Here is a 15,298-nt window from a genome sequence, read left to right as displayed (position 1 = left end):
AAAGTTTCCAGGGTTGCATGGAAGAGAAGGGGCCCTCTGTAATTGGAAAGAGACTAGAAACAGGCAGGCAGGCAGTGGGAGACAGCTGGAACCCCTTCAAGATGTAACCCCTAAGGGTCCAGTCACAAAGTACTCTGACTGCCCTCTGCCATCTGAGGTATGCAGACAGCTCTGAGAGCAGTTGGGCCTTAACTTCCCAATGTACAGGGGAAATTTTTAGTCACACAGAGAACAAGGCTGCAGAGCTTCCTACTCGGATTTTTTGGTTTGTTTGTTTCAGTTCTAGGGATGAAGCCTCACACAAGCTAGCCAAGGGCTGCCTCTGGGCTGCCCCAGCCTAGCAGAATTTTCCTCAACCTCTCTCTATTCCCTTATTATCTCTTGGTGAGCAGCCAGCACCCAACACTAAATTCCGGGGTCATTCACAACTCACAGGGATGGTGGGGTTTGCATTGCCCAGGCTTTCTTGGTAAAAGTCCTGAAATTAGGTTGTTTCCTCAAGTCATGAAATGGAAGTCAAGGCATCATCCTGGGGCAGGGTAAGGCAGAGTCTCTTTAAGACTCCCAGGTTAGAGCTGTTGGTAGAATGGTTGCCTAGCATGTACAAAGTCTTGGGTTTGATCTTCAATGCTGTCATACCAGTTATAGTGACATGTGCCTATAATGCTAGCACTTGGGAGATAGAGGCAAAAGACTTATAAGTTTAAGGGCATCGCCTACTAAGTAGTAAGTTCAATATCAGCCTGGGCTACGTGAGATCCTATCTCACAAAAGATGCAGATGAATGAGCGAATGAAGAACGAACAATCAATAAATAAAATCATTAGTGCCTTCAGCTCAGGCCCAAACAGTTCCTCTATTGTGGCTGCCAAGGAGATGTCTAGCCCACTGTAAAGAGGGCCATTCTCTCAAGGAACAAAGGAAGAATAAGCTTCACTTCTGGATCCATAGTTACTTGCTCTGTGTGCCACCGTGGTATGCACCAGAGTTGTTCGCCTTCTTGTCTCTCTGTTAGCTGAGGCCCGGCCTGCAGAGTCATTACAGGGGTGTGTTGTAATGTGTGAAGTCACTTGAACCATTCAAGCCCTTCCCTTCAAGATTTATTTCCAGACTTTTCCCCTGTAATGGGAAGCAGTTTCTCACTGCTGGCATGAAGGCCAGATATTTCACTTGAAAATTGAGGATTGCCCTGTAAAGTGGCTGCTAGCATGAACGCCTCGGATATTTCTTAAATTGATTTTGAAAAGCCACTTTGAACTAATATATCACAAGAGTTATTTAAGGGAAGGTGACAGCTATGGCATGTAAACACACACTCATAAATACAAACATATGCTTCCTTGTACACATATTCTTATAAGCATCTATAGCAAGATTCAACTGCCCAGATATTCAAAAGTCGGAACTGGGGCTGGGGCAGCGGCTCAGTCAGTAAAATGCTTTTTCTCTGAGATTACTCCCTATAAGAATTTGATCATATTAAATGTTAGTCATCTAGAGATGACTAACAGTAGACAGGATATGTATGTGTCATGTACAGATAGAATGCTATTCTTTATAAAGGACTTAATTACAGATTTTGGTGTCTTTGGTAAGGAGTCCTGCAGATACTGACAGATCGCTCATTTGTATGTTTTGTCTGTCTGTCTGTCCATGTATGCCTGTGCACAAACTTTGGGGACAGAATTGGCCTCACTGCTCTAGGACCTGAAAGTACAAGCCAAGCCTTTGGGAAGGGTCTGTAGATTTCAGGTACAAATTGGCCGAGCACTTGTTCTAGCCAAAGAGCCAGACTTAGAACCCTGCCTTCTTGGCCTGACTCCCCTACTCATATTTGTGTTTTGAACTTCTTTAGGGACTCTGGCATCCTGCCAGTCTCACACCTCACGCTGTCTGTTTGGCTTTCCCAAGGGACATTACTGTCCAGGCGGGTATCCCTCTAGCCTGTTGCCCAAGTAGTATCAAACCTCCTGTCCCCATTACGTGGACTAAGAACAAACTATGGTGATGTTTGCTCACAGCCCTTCTGGACCTCCCAATCCAGCCGACAACGGAAGTCCTGGGATTTGGACTCTGCTCCACCTCCTCCCAGCACCTGCCCTTCCGTTTCTATGAGCAGTGCCGCCGAGGCAGCAGTGACCCCACAGTGCAACGCTCTGTGTTTGCGTCGGTAGACAAGGTGCCAGGTAAGCCAGACCTCCTGCTAAGGGCTCAGGCTGCTTTTCTGCTGAGCCTGCTGGAGGCTTTTCTCTCCTGGCTTCATAGACCATATGAAGCACACACCCAACACACCCAGCACGCAGTCTTGGCTTTCCCTTCTTTGTTCTGTCACTTGGGTTTGGTTTTCCAGACATCTCCTAGGTTTGTGAAGAAACTTCTCAGAATCAAGATTAAAATGTTTCTTGGAAATTTCTTGGAAGTACTTGACTAATTAGTGATGAGAGTTGAGGGAGAGGGATTTCTTCCTTCATTTAAGATGACCAGGAGATAGTGATGTGGTTCCTGGTCCCTGACAAGGAAGATGTGAGGAAGTCCCAGTGCCCACAGACCTCCTGCTTCTTCCCTGTGGGAGCAGCTCCTCCCACTTCTGCAGCACCACATCCAGCCCTCCTGCCCTTCCCCCAAAAGGGTGGTTCAGTAGGAAGTTCAAGGGTTGAGAGAGCTGCTTCTTAGGAAGAGCAGCTTCCTTCCTGCTCTAAAGAGATCTAAGTACAGCCGTACGTAGAAGATCCCACGGTTGGGGCGGGGTAAATGCATCTCTTTCCCTGGTTATAAAACCTAGAGAACTGGCCCGGCTCTCTGCTCTTAGCACTTCCACATTCAGGGCTCGAACTCAACCTAAAATTGTTATGAGGTTGGGGATTTAGCTCAGTGGTAGAGCGCTTGCCTAGCAAGCGCAAGGCCCTGGGTTCGGTCCTCAGCTCCAGAAAAAAAAAAAAAAACTATTATGAAATATTCTCAAAACTGATGTTGGGCCAACAAAAAGCCATGTCAGCCTGCCTAAATCCAACATCTTGTCTACCTCTGATTTACTCTGCTTGCACCCATGATTTGATTTTTTTTTATTTCATGTATACTATAAATATATAATTTTCTAATCCAACAAGATTTGATAGAATGTAAAGAACTCCCTTTTGCTCCAGAATGTGACCAGTCTCTTGTCCTTCTAGAAATGTTTGCTTATATGTATGTGTATATATATATGTTTATATATGTCTTTGCATATATCACATGAAGAGTTCTATGCCATGTACATACGTGATTCTACATGTGATTCTCATCCCACTCTTGATACTTAACCTATCACAGATAGATACTTAACATAACATCAACATCATAGCTGTCTGTGAATATTAACTGTTTTTTAAAAAGGGAATATGGCTTTACATTTTTGAGATCTTACTGCTTGGCACACAGTCAGGCCTGCCTGGTACTTCTGCACTAGTCTGCTTAAAGGGTAGCCTTCCCTCGACCTGTGAGCTCACCGGTCACCGTGGAGAGAAGAATACAGAGAGAAGGGGTGTCTTACTGCTCTCGGGCTCCAGTGTATACCTGGAGAACCAGTGCTGGGCCAGAGTCCTGCCCTGCCTCAGCCTTCACACTGGCTGCTTTATCTAGTAGGTCTTGGTGCTCACCTCACCTCCCAGGGATGGCCCAACCCCAGTGTGTGGGCTCCAGAGACTTTTTGTTATCCTGCTGCCAGGGCCACACCCTTCCGTTATCATATCCATAGGATTCAGTTCCTTTTCAATTTGTGTGCTTGAGTCTGGCTCCTTTGCCCCGTGGAGAATGTCACTATGTGGAACTGTTCTGTTCACCAGTCTGGTTCAGTGCCAGCAGTGGCTTCATTCAGTGTTTGTCAAGTGAAGCCTGCACTTGGTTCTGTCTGAACACCAAGAAGACAAGGATATCCTGTCTAGGACCCTGGTGTCTGAGCGTCAGTTTGCCTAGGGAGCACCAGAGTCCCAGGACCCAGCCCCAGATCTTCAGCAGCACCACCTCCTAACTTCAGTTGCCAAACTAACAGGTGTCTCCCAGGCAGGAGTACCCTGGCCATAGATAGTTACAGAACATGCCCCCCAAACCCCACTGTGGGCATCAGCTGTCCAGAAACCAGAATAAGAGCCAGGCAGAGGCCATTAGCCTCCACTCTTCAGTATTCACAGCTGCCTTCTGGGGCCTGGGTTCCATGTGTTACCCTTATCACCTTCTGAAGTGCCAGGCTGTTGACTATGGGGATTCTCACCAATTCAGGCAGGTATAGGTAACTCTCAGAGCTCCCTTGATTGGGACACTTCTTTCCTTCTGTCTGCATCCCAGGGGATGCACAGGCAAGTGTGACTGAATTGGATTATATTTGATGGACGTGTGCCTCACTCTTCTTGGAGGAAATAGTAGAATGGGATGTAAGCCAGGCTAAGGGGCTAGCGACTAGCCACTTGGAAGTGGCTGGTGTTTTGTTTCTTTGGGTTTGTCTGTTTGGCTAAGAAGTTAGGAATTCTGTGACTTCTGCTCTGCATCGATGGCTCCTACCACCCCATGGGCAGCTTTCTGGGGCAGAGCTTGGGCCGCCTGGCCAGAGAGGGAACAGCAGAGGTAGCCAGTAAGAGGCAGCAGTTACTCGAGGAGTGCCCCAGCCCCTCATGGTAGTAGCCCCTTCCAGACTGTGCCATAGCCAGCAGGGGTGCACAGCAGCCCTTGAACTGGTATCTGCATTAACTCCCAGTGAAGAGCCCAGAGCAGAACCTCTTCCCAACAGAACTTTCTCCTTAAGCCTGGGTTATGTTCTTTCCATAGATACATTACATCTTGCTAATTCATCCCCACCCTGCCCCCAGCCCCCTACTCCACCCCCACCCCACACTGTTGTAACTTCAAAGCATATGCCTAGCAGTGGCCAAGCGGTCATTTAATGTTTTGAGAATTGCCAGGCCATTTTCCCTCGGTCTTTTCAACCCTTACTTTTGCCTGAAATTGCGGCTTATTTTCCCATTTGCACCATGGCCCTGCGTTGGAATCAAACGTACTTGGAAGGGACTGTTTCTCTAGGCCGTGCTCAGGTCTGCCTGTCCCCCAGTTGGTTATGCATAGCTCAGAGTGCCAGCAGTCACACAGTCCTCGGCGTTCCTTGATTCCTACCCTAGCTTCCTACCAGGGTGAGCAGATGTATGCTTTGGGGCAGGCATTTAAATCTCGGAAGAGGGGTCAGTGAGATAGCTCAGTTGGTGACTACATAAGTGGTGAGGGCATGGGGCTGTATAGACCCTTGAGGCTCCCTGCCTGGGTAGCCTGGTCTATTCAGTAAGATTGATGCCAGGGAGCTCCTGTCTCAAAAGAAAAAACCATGATGGATGGTGTCTGAGGAACAAAACTCGACATTGTTCCCTGGCCTCCACAGACATGCACACAGGAGCATACACTTGCATACACATCCTCAGAACCTGTGGAGGCTGCTGGCCCAGGTGCTACCAAGGCAGACAACCCAGCCTTAGCTGTTGCCTGGCCCAGAACACTCAATAGACAGTTCTCTGGAAGAACGCGCCGTTCCAGGGCACCAATGGCAGCTGAGTAGCCCAGGAAGAATGTAAGGGAACAGGCTGGAAGGTGCCAATGCTGAGGCCTGGCACTGAGCTCCAGAGGAGAGAAGCTAACGAGCAGTGATTAACAGGTGGGCATTAGCCCTGACTTTCAGCCTGGGGACAATATTCGAGTGCTAATGTCCTTTTGGGGATGGGGGTTGTTTTTCTTGTTTCTGATTATAAAACAAAGCCAGCTCTCTTCTTCCAGCTTCCCAAGACAAAATACTCTTTCTAGAGTCACAGAGGAAGGAGGCCTGCGACCTCTTGGCCTCTCCAGCTGCACCTCAGCTCCTGTGCAGACCGGTCTGTGATTCCTACCCTGCTTTTTATAGTAGCTTCTTAAAAAGCAAAGTTCACTGAGCTGCTGAGCAACTGACAAATTATTTCTCTGATATTCCCAATATTTCTGTTTCCCTCTCTGCATGTGTACAAATACCCTGCCCAAGGTCACATGACCTAAGCACCACAGAGGCTAAAGCAAGTTCCTTCTAATCTCAGTGACACACTGGAAATGAGCCACCCCAGCCTGCTTTTAGAAATGAAGGCCTGGCTGCTGCTACCTGAGGCTCCCTGCGCCCAGGCAAGCCCACGCCGCCAGGGTGTAGTACATGCTGGTAATCCCAGCACACCAGACACTTGGGCATAAGGATTGAGAAGTCAAGACCAGCCTGGAGCTACATGGAAACAAAGAATTGCAGAAATCCTGTCTATTTCTAGAAGTATGAGCTATGTTGGGGAAAATTGACTGTATCAGGCATTTTCTATAGGTTAATTCTCACTTCCAGACAGCTCTCAAGCTGAGTCCCTGCCCTACTCCACACATTGAAAATTGATCCAGACTGAGATCTCACAGCTCACAGGAAACAGACTAAGCCTGTCTTCAGTTTGCTTCAAGACTGCCTTTGGTGAAGACTGCACCAGCTCGCATGGTTTTGCTACCGGTCTCAGCATGACAGAGGTTAGAGGATAAACTGTTTTTAGAGAGCAGCCTCACGGGTGGTTGTGGCCTAGATAGGGTATACCTGTTCCCATAATCTGCACCTTTCCCTTGTAAGTCTTTGTGCTTTGAGACCTGTCTCCAAAGGATCAAGTGTCTAAACAATGACACTGTTCAGAAAAATGCTCTCCCAGACCACTTCTAGAGCAGACTAGAGGGCAAGCCTGCTTGCACAATAGTTCTTGGTCTGCAGTGAGAAAGAACAGAAATGATGCTGGAATCGACTTCAGCAAACCAGCAGCAGTTGAGTTCTGACATTCATCTCTAAGAGGCTGACCTTCAAGAGCTAGGCTGGGAGCCAGGAAGATGCTCAGTAGAGGAGAGCACTTTCTCTGTGAGCAGGAGGACCTGAGCCCAGACCTCAAGCCAGGCTTGGCTGTGTGTATCAACAGCCCAGCATTATGGGCAGACACACAAGTGAATCCCAAGAGTTCCTTAGCCAGTCCCCCTGTCAAAATGATGAGCTTCTACTTTAGTGAGAAATCCCTTCTCAAAGTAATAAGACAAAGTGATAGGAGGAACAAGTGTCCTGCCCTTGCCTCTATATTTACATGGCATCTATCACACACAGAGGAGATCAAGTCAAAGTGGGTGTGACTACCACCAAGAAGTCAGCTGCTGGTTCCTGCTTGCCAGGCCTCTTTTCAAGGTGCTAGGGCAGCCATAAACAGAAAGTTTCAGAGACTTTACTCCTGGGAGCCCAGGAAGGAGCTACCTTATCAACGCAGGACCTGCAAGGTCCCCCCACATGGAACATGGCCCCCTAAGTGTCTGAGCAGACACAGGAGCAGTTGATCTATATAGGGCCCTATAAAGACAGAGCCCAGCCACCCAGCAGAGTAGCCCCAGGCCTATGCCTTTCCTCAGAGATAGAGGGAGGAAGAGAGGAGCTGAGTTCTCAAGAATTGAATGTTGCTACATTGCTCAAGGGCTTGACCTACTGCACAGCTCTGGGATGACTGTCCTGGAACTCTCTCCAATTGAACCCATGCAGTCGGTATGGGAAGAGACCAAAGCCCTGTACCCTCACATCTGATCTTGGCTCTGCCTGGGAATGTTTAGGAAGTAAGCCTGTCTCTGACAGGGCAGACCAGACAGGCTCATGGCAGCACTGTGGCACAGCAGTGGCTCTGCTACTCCTGTGTATGGCCCAGGAGCCAGAGGACGACTGGGTTCTAGTCCAACCTCCTGGTTCACCATACACTTGCTACATAGCCTTAGGGGTGTTGGTTGCTTAACACTGCTGAGCTGTCACTTCGAAACAGGTAGTAAGGAAATTTGTGTATGTGTGTCCCCATAATTGAAAACATAAAAACATAGTGGCACATGGCTTTAGTCTCAGCAGGGGGAAATGGACCCCTGAGTTCCAGGCCAACTAGAGGTACCAAGTAAGTAAAAGACAAAACCAGGAGAGGCAGATGGCACCTGCCTCGGTAGGTTCTCGTGTGTATACCATCCATCTACCTGCCCAAAACACATCGATTCCATCAACCCAGACCTGCTCCTGTGGCCTCTTCATCTGCTCATGAGACAACTCAATGAGCAAAGTGCTTGACGCACAAAAGCACCCAAGTGTGATTCCCAGGAGGTTCAACTGTAGGGCGTAACCTAGTGGGTGGAATTCTATACCCTGAAGAGGTCTTCATAAGAGCCCATGGCTTGTAGAGGAGGCCAGGCCAGGGCCAGAGAGAAGCAGGGAGTCACTATCTAAGGCCACTCACAAGCTCCAGAAATAATTAAAGTCTGCCAGTGGGAAATTCGAAGTGGGGAAGAGGGACACTGTGCTCAAGGTCACCCACCTGCTGGGTGGCCATCCTGGGATTTGAACTGGGGCTGTCTGCTTCCCACACCCACAAAGCACTGTGACTTCAGTTCTGAGGACGTCAGGTGGCAGAACAGCAAGGAGCCATTGTGCTCCAGGTCCCCTGAGCTATCTGTGCTGCATTCCACCCCACTCCACTCCTAGTGAACCAAGAGCAGAAGAGGACATGGCTTGTGTGGAGACAGGGCTACATCTGAAAGAAAAGACTTGTGTGTTCACTTATGAGGTGGGGAGTGTTCTATGACTCTGATAAACACCAAACCAAAAAACAGCGTGGGTATGAAATGGTTTATTTCATCTTGAGTCCATCACTGGGGGAAGCCAAGTCATGGTCCTGGAGTGGAAGTGAAGCAGAGACCATGGAGGACGCCTGCTTACTGCCTTGCTTTCGTTCACTTTTCCTAGACCTGGGGATGGTACCAACCACAGTGCTCCCCGCCCCCATGTCAATTAGCAATCAAGAAAAGGACCGAAGGCCAATCTGATAGAAGCAATTCCCTAATTGAGGTTCCCTCTTCCCGGTTTGTCAAGTTGACAGCCAAGATAAGCCATCACTTGAGTAGTACAGGCAGTGGTAACGATGTGAGGTCAGAGGTCAGCCTTGAATGCCATTCCTCTGGAAGCATCCACCTTGTTGTTTTGAGAAAGAATCTCTCACTAGGACTTAACTTGCTAATTAGGCCAGGTCAGTGGCCAATAAGCTTCAAGGATCTGCCATCCTCCCAGACTCTGGGATCAACAGTGTCTGCTGCCACACCCAGTTTTTTAAAATGTCGGTTCTGGGGATTAGACTCAGATTCTTTGCTAATCAAGCTATCTTATCCCTAAGAAAATGATTAATTCTCTTTCTTTTGATGTTCACTTTTTGTTTCTGAGTCATCTTATCAATTGCTGGTTATCATTAGCAGATAATTGATAACAAAGACAAAGAAATAAAAGTGTTTGCAGCAGTAGACTGGTGGCGCCCTTGCTTTTACATGTGAGTAGATGAAAGTCCACCAGGATTCAATATTTTGCCTCAGATGTTCTCTGACTAGCTTACGGTTGCCTTCTGAAACAGGAGAAAGCACTTTACAATTTCCCAAGAATTAGCCACTGGTCCCACCTTTGCGATCTGAGAGACTGAATCGCTGAGTAAGTAGGATTGCCGAGGCTCAGACAGCTGGGAGGAAAGTTAGGTGATTCACAGGAACTCATTAAGAAGAAAAGAGAAAAAGCAGACAGATGTGGCAATACAGTGCCAAAGGTCAGGCGTGGGGGGAGGGGAGAGAGACCTTGACTCTGATGTCCCTTTCTGTCTTAGCCTGCCATGGGGAGGAGACTAGCAGGTTTAAAAGGAATGTTTTAAATTCTAAAGAAGACCTGTGGTGAATTCACTTACTGTCTGGGTCTGGGAAGGGAAGAGCCAAGCCTCTAGGCCAATGCTGAGCTGGGCCTAAAGACGCAGGTGCCCAGATCAGATCAGGGAGGATCAGATCAGGGAGGCATCCCTGGGGAGCAGGAGGGGGTGTTGCTCTGCCAGGGCCTCATCAGGCACAGGATGGTGCCTGCCAGGAAAGAGCGAAAAAAAGACTGGTTGAGAGCTAGGTAGGGTCAGATGGCAAGGACTTCGGGGGCCTGCTGAAGGATCAGGGCACCCTGGCCTCAGCCTTGATTTGGCTACAGCTGGGAAAGGCTTGGAGGAGGACAGGTAAAGAAGAGCATGCACTTGGGCCCCATTGGTGCTTGTTCACACCTGCACATAAAAGCCTGTGCACACCCTAGTGATGCAGAAAAGCCTCTGGTGGGAGCCTTTCCTGGGTGGGTGTGTGTTCCTTCGTCCTGCAGCTTCCCTGTGCTACCCATGCACTTACACTCTAGGATGACTTTGATTTTTAAAAAAACAGCTACTTGATAACCATGGTTAGCTTTGGGCTCACAGAACTCCCATATATTGCGTTTTAAAAGAAATTTAAGTGCCCTCTGTTCTCACCAACCATATAGCATAGAGGTTTTCTTTCTATCAGTCCATAAGAGCTCCCTCATTCATCCAGACATTCACAGCCCACCACCAATGCCCTTTGGTAGGTCCAGAGCTGTGGCCAGCCTTTTGCTTTTTAACAGATAATGGGCATCTCTGAAGACTCCTGCACAAAGCTTTCCCTAGGCAGTGACGCTGAAGTGGACCCAGGAATAGCTGGGCCGTACACCCAGCGAGATTGAGAGTCCAGTGAAGTCTGTGGTTAAGGCTAGCGAGAAGCCACAACAGCGACCTGAATAAAACGACAGAGAGCCTCTGTTCCTGCTTCTCTGAGTATGTGTGCCGTGTGCAGTTAGCCAGCCAGCTCGAGCTTGCTGAGGCCAGAATCTGACTCGAGTGCTTCTTTCTTGTGGGATTGCTCCATCTGGGCCTTCGGGAGCTTCGATGCCTGTAAAGGCCCCAGAGACTGGCCTGTCTACAGTTGGGCTTGTCCATCCAGGAGACTTGAAATTTCTTTGATCCTTCCGCCAAGATTTGTAGCTTCTTGGGCTTTTTCTCTTCTGGACTGTGATGGAACCCAGAACCTAACGTGACGCTCCGCACTGAACCACAGCCCTCACCCCAGTCTAAAGTCTTTCACTCTGAGGCAAGGTTTTGAGGAATTGGCCAGGCTGCTCTTAAACTTGCAGTTCTCTTGCCTCAGCCTTCCAAGTCTCTGGGAGTTCAGGTGAGCTTCACCTTGCTGAGCGTCCCTGGGTCTCTTTCCTCTGCTGCCAGCATCTTACTGAAATACAACCGCTTCCATTTGTATAAATGTGCTTTTCTTCAAATAACACACGGGATGCCTGTGTGTGTGTGTGTGTGTGTGTGTGTGTGTGTGTGTGTGTAAGTTTTGTTTGTTTGGGTTTGTTTTGTTATATAGAGGTAGGGATTGAATCCAGCCTCTTGTGTGTCACAGACAGCTATCCACTCTACCACTGACTTATATCCCCAGCCACCAGGGTTTTCTTTAACAACTCAGACCCTCAATGGATTGATAGTATTATCCAAGTATGACAAGAAGAGCTGTTTCACAGCTTTTCTTCACACTTAAAATGCCTTCTTCAGCTCAGAGTGAGAAACACCCCCAAATGCATCAGTCTCTGTGAGCCCTGCTGGAGCCCAGGCCCCATACAGCCGCCTGTTGAGGGTTCCACCTCAGGAGTAACGAGATAAAAGTGCAGCCTGCATGGTGGTGCACATCTGCAAGACTAGCCGTCGGAGGTGGACAAGTGTGTGCTGGACACTAGGCTACCTGTACAAAATAAGGAGGGAGGCCGAGGCGTGGGGGGATGGGCTGAAGAAAGGAGAAAGCCAGCTCAGGTCCAGCATTCCTCTTTCTTTGCTCCCTGACTGTGAATCCTTACACTCTTGCCATCATGGTTTGCAGGCCATGGTGGACTGGAAACTGAGCCAGAGTTTGCCCTTTCTTCTTCCGGTTGCCTTCATCGGGCTATTTTTCACAGCAGCTAGAAACAGAGCTACACACATACTTCATGAATCGCTCTCCTATAGCTGGTTGAGCGCTTACCTCCTGCTCTTTGTTCTCTTTCCTGCTAAGTCGGCCAGAGGGTTCTGCAGAACTTCTGAGGTAAAGGATCCTTTTGTTGTGGCATTCTCAACATGGCAACCCCACAAGTAGCAATTAGGCCTCAGATGCCAGGTTCCACATACACTTCAGCCTCTTGGATTGACAGGATCCTCAGAAACCTTGGGGACAGTCAAGTGATGGGAAGAGTTGTTGTTCCTGGAATGAGCCTTCCCTAAACAACCCTGAGCTTCATGGGAATAAACATATTTTCTCCCCTTTCTCCCAGTTCCAAGCTATCCTTGGCCTGAGGCCTTATGCAGGGTCAGCCAAGCTTTATCATTATCATGTGTGCACAGCGTGTGTGAGTACAGTGTGCTCATGCCATAGCATGCATGTAGTCAGAAGGCAACTTCCAGGAGCCAGCTCCCCTCTCCCTTGGCATGGGCACAGCAAGAGCTTTAACCTGCTGAACATCTGCCAGTCTGAGCCCCTTTACACTTGTGAGGAAAAATCAAGAAGAGCCGTGAGGGAGCACCCCCACTGGGCTGGAGGCCTCTAGGTTCTGCTGACCGTCTGTGCTCCAGAGCTGATAGAGACAGGTTTCCGAGTGTCCTGCATGTGGCTTCACAAGAGTACTCCAGATAACCATTTCAGTGACTATATACTGCACCGGCCTGCCGCCCTAGCACCACCTGCCCTGGAGAGAGCAGTGTGTGACTGAATTTCCTCCTCCCACGGAGCTAGCAGAGCTACTTTGTCTGATGGCTGCCCTTCTGTACAGGACTGTACTCTCACATGTTTCAGGAGTGGCCAGTTCAGTGGTGATTAGCAAACTCACCATGGGCATAATTCTTTTTTTTTTTTTTCTTTTTCATTTTTTTTTATTTAGAGAATACTTTATTAGTTTTTGTAATCAAACCCACGTATATAAGACCTTACATATTTAATACAGTGTGTTACCCCTGTACAAATGGAAAAAACTTAAGTTCAACATTTCTAGACCAATATGGCTGTTAATTTCTGTACAGTGCCAACTCAACACAGTAAACGGGGATACTTTTTTCGAAAGTTGACAGCACAGGTAAAGTTTCAAAAAATTCAAATTATATATCTGTATATATATATTTATATTTATATAAAAAGACCAATAATAGCAGTGTGTTATGCATCAACAGCAGCAACAGCTTTTCCAGGTTCTGCAGTCATCTGAACAAAACTGTAGAGACATCCAGCACACTCCATTAAAAAAAAAAAAGTAAAAAAACAAAACCCGAGAAAACAGCACAGTTCTGTTACTCTTGTGGTACCTGGCACCATTTTTTTTTTTAAATTAGCTTCTCAATCATCATCTGGAAAGAAAACATTCTGAGCAACATCATTAAAAACAGCTCTGATAAAGCACGGTCACTACTACGTATCATAAAGCAGGTACAAGCTATTTTACATCCACAGAGGTATGATACAGTACTGTCCTACATCTATAATACTAGAGGATACAATTTAAAAGGCATTATTTGAGACTTGATTCTACTTTTCCAGCAGAGGGCCCAAAGGATGGTGTGACACAGCTTTGTAAAGAAACATACTCTAGACAGGATTTCCTTTCACTAGTGGCACACTTCTAAGGACTCATTCTCTCCATGAATGTCAGCTAAAACCGTTATTAAAAAAATGAAATATCCCTAGAACAAAACCGTATAACCACCGGATTCACATGAAGATGACCTAGTGGAGACAAGCTGGACCTCACCTTACCAACAAGCTATCAAATCTGTTATTTTTAAACAGTGAGACCTCCAAGGAAGGAAATGCCAAGTAGTGCTTCAAAGCTTCGGACCACAATCAAACACAGCATCCTTTTCAACAGAAGCAGAAGCTCATCTGAATATGCTCAAGGATGCTGACATCAACATTTAATCATCTCCTCACTCATCCAGGAAGAAGGGGAGATCAGTTACTACTGTACTTTATTGTGTTCAACCAAATCACCATGTTACAAAAATAGCAAGCTGCCATAATAAAAAATAAGGCTCCTCTATCCAGCACCAGATAGCATCATTTTACTTTCAAGCCTAGAAATTGCACACTTGTATATAAACCAACCGAAGATGAGGATTGAGAGTTCATCCTGGTGGATTTTTCCTTTGATGAATATGAAGTGTCCTTCCTTATCTTTTTTGATGACTTTTAATTGAAAATTGATTTTATTTGATATTAGAATGGCTACTCCAGCTTGCTTCTTCTGACCATTTGCTTGGAAAGTTGTTTTCCAGCCTTTCACTCTGAGGTAGTGTCTGTCTTTGTCTCTGAGGTGTGTTTCCTGTAGGCAGCAGAATGCAGGGTCCTCGTTGCGTATCCAGTTTGTTAATCTATGTCTTTTTATTGGGGAGTTGAGGCCATTGATGTTGAGAGATGTTAAGGAATAGTGATTATTGCTTCCTGTTATATTCATATTTGGACGAGAGGTTATGTTTGTGTGCTTTTCTTCTCTTTGTTTTGTTGCCAAGATGATTAGTTTCTTGCTTCTTCTAGGGTATAGCTTGCCTCCTTATGTTGGGCTTTACCCTTTATTATCCTTTGTAGTGCTGGATTTGTAGAAAGATATTGTGTAAATTTGGTTTTGTCATGGAATATCTTGGTTTCTCCATCTATGTTAATTGAGAGTTTTGCAGGATACAGTAACCTGGGCTGGCATTTGTGTTCTCTTAGGGTCTGTATGACATCTGTCCAGGAACTTCTGGCCTTCATAGTTTCTGGCGAAAAGTCTGGTGTGATTCTGATAGGTCTGCCTTTATATGTTACTTGACCTTTTTCCCTTACTGCTTTTAATATTCTTTCTTTATTTTGTGCGTTTGGTGTTTTGACAATTATGTGACGGGAGGTGTTTCTTTTCTGGTCCAATCTATTTGGAGTTCTGTAGGCTTCTTGTATGCCTATGGGTATCTCTTTTTTTAGGTTAGGGAAGTTTTCTTCTATGATTTTGTTGAAGATATTTACTGGTCCTTTGAGCTGGGAGTCTTCACTCTCTTCTATACCTATTATCCTTAGGTTTGATCTTCTCATTGAGTCCTGGATTTCCTGTATGTTTTGGACCAGTAGCTTTTTCCGCTTTACATTATCTTTGACAGTTGAGTCAATGATTTCTATGGAATCTTCTGCTCCCGAGATTCTCTCTTCCATCTCTTGAATTCTGTTGGTGAAGCTTGTATCTACAGCTCCTTGTCTTTTCTTTTGATTTTCTATGTCCAGGGTTATTTCCATGTGTTCTTTCTTGATTGCTTCTATTTCCATTTTTAATTCCTTCAACTGTTTGATTGTGTTTTCCTGGAATTCTTTCAGGGATTTTTGCGATTCCTCTCTGTAGGCTTCT

At 46.8% G+C, this 15,298-nt stretch overlaps 1 protein-coding gene across 11 annotated transcripts in view; it reads left to right on the top strand.

Annotated features, from left to right (window-relative positions):
* Clec16a (C-type lectin domain containing 16A) overlaps window positions 1–15,298 on the top strand; it is a 196,522-nt gene that overhangs the window by 146,212 nt on the left and 35,012 nt on the right. For 8 of the 11 annotated variants that reach the window (XM_063268510.1, XM_063268511.1, XM_008767506.4 and 5 more), the window contains one exon: window positions 2,022–2,186. In XM_063268510.1, coding sequence (XP_063124580.1) covers window positions 2,022–2,186 — 165 coding nt within the window. Of the gene's footprint in view, window positions 1–2,021; window positions 2,187–6,364; window positions 13,967–15,298 lie in introns of those variants that run through there. The other 3 variants (XM_063268517.1, XM_063268516.1, XM_063268518.1) reach the window with 2 other exon arrangements.

Source organism: Rattus norvegicus, chromosome 10 (genome assembly GCF_036323735.1).
Source record: "Rattus norvegicus strain BN/NHsdMcwi chromosome 10, GRCr8, whole genome shotgun sequence".
Classification (NCBI taxonomy): domain Eukaryota; kingdom Metazoa; phylum Chordata; class Mammalia; order Rodentia; family Muridae; genus Rattus; species Rattus norvegicus.
The sequence above is the reverse complement of the archived record's forward strand: the minus strand, read 5'-3'. Positions and strand labels throughout refer to the sequence as shown.